At 36.3% G+C, this 3,718-nt stretch overlaps 1 protein-coding gene across 1 annotated transcript; it reads left to right on the plus strand.

Annotated features, from left to right (window-relative positions):
- The first annotated feature begins 609 nt into the window (after positions 1–609).
- On the plus strand, positions 610–2,604 carry LOC143582504 (pentatricopeptide repeat-containing protein At4g21190-like). The gene is made up of 5 exons (XM_077065050.1): positions 610–717; positions 1,511–1,609; positions 1,717–1,860; positions 1,943–2,155; positions 2,236–2,604. The coding sequence occupies exons 1-5, from the start codon at positions 631–633 to the stop codon at positions 2,524–2,526; spliced, it is 834 nt and encodes a 277-aa protein (XP_076921165.1). The 5' UTR covers positions 610–630; the 3' UTR covers positions 2,527–2,604.
- The last annotated feature ends 1,114 nt before the right edge of the window (positions 2,605–3,718 follow it).

Below are 3,718 nucleotides of genomic sequence, written 5' to 3' on the forward strand. Positions count from 1 at the left end.
CCGGTTTACCGGTATATACCGGTTTTTTATGAAAACCAACCGGTTTGATATTCCATAAAACCGCTCAAATATACCGGGTACAAAATACCGGGCTGCTCACCAAAATTCGATACAACCTGTTTAACCGACCGATTTAAACCGGTTTTTAAAACACTGCCATTTAGAGATTCGTCGGCGTTAAAAAAAGTTGTCTAAAAATACAAATTTTGATAAAATAATCATTTACTTTTGGTTCATATTCAAGCCATAAAACTTGTTGATTGCCATCAAGCCAACCAACCAAACCCTGTAACATTTTCACCGGCTCACTTCTCCGGCCAAATCCCTTGAGCGATAGAAGCTTATCTTTATCTTATATTCTCAGCAACGCCGGTTTCTAAACTCACAAACTTACTGTTCATTAATTTAATTGTTGCCGCGTGAAGCCTGTTCAGAGGTATAATATCCTACTTTTCATTCAATTACTTCAATATTCAACCAATTTAGGACTTCAATTGGTGTTTTGACTTACGTAATAATGAATTTTATACTTTTGCTGTGATAAATGCTTATGCACATCAAGTGTTCGACGTATTGCCTCCCAGAATTTTTTCAATACTTTTATATTTTTCTTTCAGTGTTCTTATCAGGATGCTTATGTTAAGACATTACTCTCCACTGGGTGTCTTTGGAAAATTGCCATGCTTTGAAACCCCAAAGAAAGTTAGCAACTTTGTGGTAAGCTTACCTTAATTGCATTCATGACTTTGCCAAAGAATTTAAGAGTGTTTCTATGCAAATTGATTATTTTGTTGCCATTCAAACTACACGATTGATTGCCACATTGGTTTACGCATTATTAAATAGTTTAGGTGATGCTTAGTCTGGTCTCTATGGGCGCCCTTCTGGGCGGTTTTGGGGCGCGGTGGGCGCCGTACACCGCTGCGGGGCGAGGTGGATGGGGGCGCGGAAGTGATGACCGGCGCTTCTCTCTCTCTCTCTCTTCCTGTCAAACACACACATACACACATACATATGCATTTATATATATAATGGGGCGCCCAAGGGGCTTTAAACCATAGCTGGGCGTTATGGAGAAGGGCTTTGAAGCCCCCGGTGCTCATGTGGCGCTGATATGGCACTGTAGAGGGGCTTCGATGCCCCCCCACCATAGCGGATAGCCTTATAGTGTACCAAGGTAGTTTGTCAAAATCTTTGCAGTATGACATGTTTCTAGTGAACTTTATTTTGAAGTTATGTTTTCTTTAGGCATTTGCGTCCCATGATAGAACTCTCGACAGCTTGAGTTGACAGAAGAAGAGATGAAGATAAAAATGTTTACTTTTTCTTTAGTTTTCTGCTATTCAGAAAAGCAAAATGGTTGTACATAGAAATGTCATTTAATTAGTTAGATTGTTAACTTAAAACTTTTAAGGATGTTGTATCCTTGAGTAAAGTATCAAATAGTTGCTACTTTTGATTTTTTTTATCCTCTTCTCTGTTTTCTCACATGAGCTGCCATAATTTCCAGGTATGTGCAGCCAAAGGTCCTCGACCAAGATATCCACGAGTTTGGAAAACAAGAACAAAAATAGGAACGGTTTCTAAATCTTTAAAACTTGTCGAATGTGTAAGTTATTTTCCTCGGTATTCCTGTTATTCCTGTTAGTTACTGAATAAATCATTTCATAATATGTTGGGTGATATCATATTATCATGTTTTCCATCGCGTGACAGATAAAGGGATTATCAAATGTCAAAGAGGAAGTCTACGGGGCTCTTGATTCGTTCATTGCATGGGATTTGGAGTTCCCTCTAATTACTGTGAAAAAGGCCTTAAAATCTCTTGAACATGAGAAAGAATGGAAAAGAATAATTCAGGTAAAAAAGTTATAATCTTTTTCGTTTTACTTTCACCTTTTGTAAGCATCTCAAATTAGTTTCTTGATCACATGGATTAAAGGTAACCAAGTGGATGCTAAGTAAAGGCCAAGGAAAAACAATGGGGAGCTATTATTTATTGCTATACGCTTTAGCTGAAGACGGAAGAATTGATGAAGCCGAAGAGCTATGGACAAAACTATTTTCTGATAATTTACAAAGTATGCCTCGAATATTCTTCGATAGAATGATTTCCATTTATTACAAGAGAGATATGCATGACAAAATGTTTGAGGTACTTTGTATCTGGTTCATTAATTTAGAACCAAGACTGAACATGCTTTAAATCCGTCTTACACTATGATTTGTTGTTAGGTTTTTGCTGACATGGAAGAACTTGGCATACGACCAACTGTTTCAATAGTTAATATTGTTGGTGATGTATTTCAGAAGTTTGGTATGCTGGAAAAGTACCAGAAGTTGAAGAAGAAATACCCGCCGCCTAAATGGGAGTATAGGTACATCAAAGGAAAACGCGTTAAAATTCTGTCACAAAATCTTAAACAACCTGAGAATGCTAACAAAGAGGTGAATGAGGTTAGCAATAATGATGTTGAGGGTTCAAATTCAGATGAATCTGATGCGGATGAAGTGGGTGAAATATGAAATATCTTCTATTCTACACTGATGTTAAGGCTTTTATGTGATTAGTATTAGTATCATTGTATCATATGATCTTGCTGATATAGGGTATGCTAGACCAATCAAATTTGTAGCTGATGATCGTGTGATTTGTTAGTTGTATTATAGGTACACTTGTAGCACTTTAATATTTTCACCACATATCGTGCATTTATCATAAAACATGTTGTGAAAGACGTGTTAGAGTTCTAGACACATGGTCAAAGATGTGTTTATAGGGGACATTTTTGGAATCCTAAAGTTTGGGGGTGGGGGACATTTTTACTGTCTTTGTATGTGCGTAGCCGTTGCAAGAAAGAATTTCCGGAAAAAATATGGTTGCTGACTTTGACATGAATAAATGTATAGGCCATGTTATTTATAAAATTAACCCGTCAATATGATTATGTGGAACACTCATCACCCCTAAATTAGTTATAAAAAGTACAAGTACATGGTGGTTAGGTAAACAAAACGTTCTTTTAACTTGATAACAAGATTGATTCATTAATGTTCATATTATTCATTTCTTTCTCAACTTTATTGTCAACATATTTATTATGATTTGAAAGCTAAATTTTAAAGTATTGCTAACATTGCTTTTAAGGGTATTTTTTTTTTAATTCGTTTTGATCTATAGTAAATTGTTGAAAGCCATTTATTCGAGAGTTTATAGATAAGATATAATAATAAAATCCTATTAGCGTTTTTTTTTTAAACAAATCACCCACTCTTAACTTGGTTTTATAAGTTGAGTTTCTTACAAGAAATTATGTAATTGACAGCCGTTGCTGCACAATTGCATGATAATGATGTAGTGATTGTGGTTGGTTTATAAAGGCTGACTTCTTTTTTTTCATCTGAAGTCGTGTGTTTATTGTTTGACTTTTGACGTTAGTGGCGTATCTAGAAACTAATTTTAGAGGCAGCGCAAATTTTTTTTGTAAACGTACATTAAATTTTTTTTTTTTTTACCGGTTTCACGTTACGGGCTTGATTACCTTTTGCGCGTAGCGGAGCCTAGTAACGCGTTTTGCCCGTACAGGTGTCTGGTTATGCGTTTGGCGAGTCCCGGGCTCGGCTTCGTGTTACAAGCGTACCGGCGCCCGGTTAATCCATTTGCAATGGTGGATCAAAACAAGTTGGTTTATAATGGGCGCATCAAAATAACCTAAAC

Source organism: Bidens hawaiensis, unplaced genomic scaffold (genome assembly GCF_021521415.1).
Source record: "Bidens hawaiensis isolate Kalapana, Puna unplaced genomic scaffold, B.hawaiensis_p1.1 tig00031771_1, whole genome shotgun sequence".
NCBI classification, from domain to species: domain Eukaryota; kingdom Viridiplantae; phylum Streptophyta; class Magnoliopsida; order Asterales; family Asteraceae; genus Bidens; species Bidens hawaiensis.

What these genes read in the sequence shown, in the direction of transcription:
- LOC143582504 (XM_077065050.1), top strand. Translation starts at nt 631, where the DNA reads ATGCTTATGTTAAGACATTACTCTCCACTGGGTGTCTTTGGAAAATTG. An exon ending in AGAAAGTTAGCAACTTTGTG is followed by an intron (nt 718 to 1,510) that starts GTAAGCTTACCT and finishes CATAATTTCCAG; the next exon opens with GTATGTGCAGCCAAAGGTCC. An exon ending in TGCATGACAAAATGTTTGAG is followed by an intron (nt 2,156 to 2,235) that starts GTACTTTGTATC and finishes ATTTGTTGTTAG; the next exon opens with GTTTTTGCTGACATGGAAGA.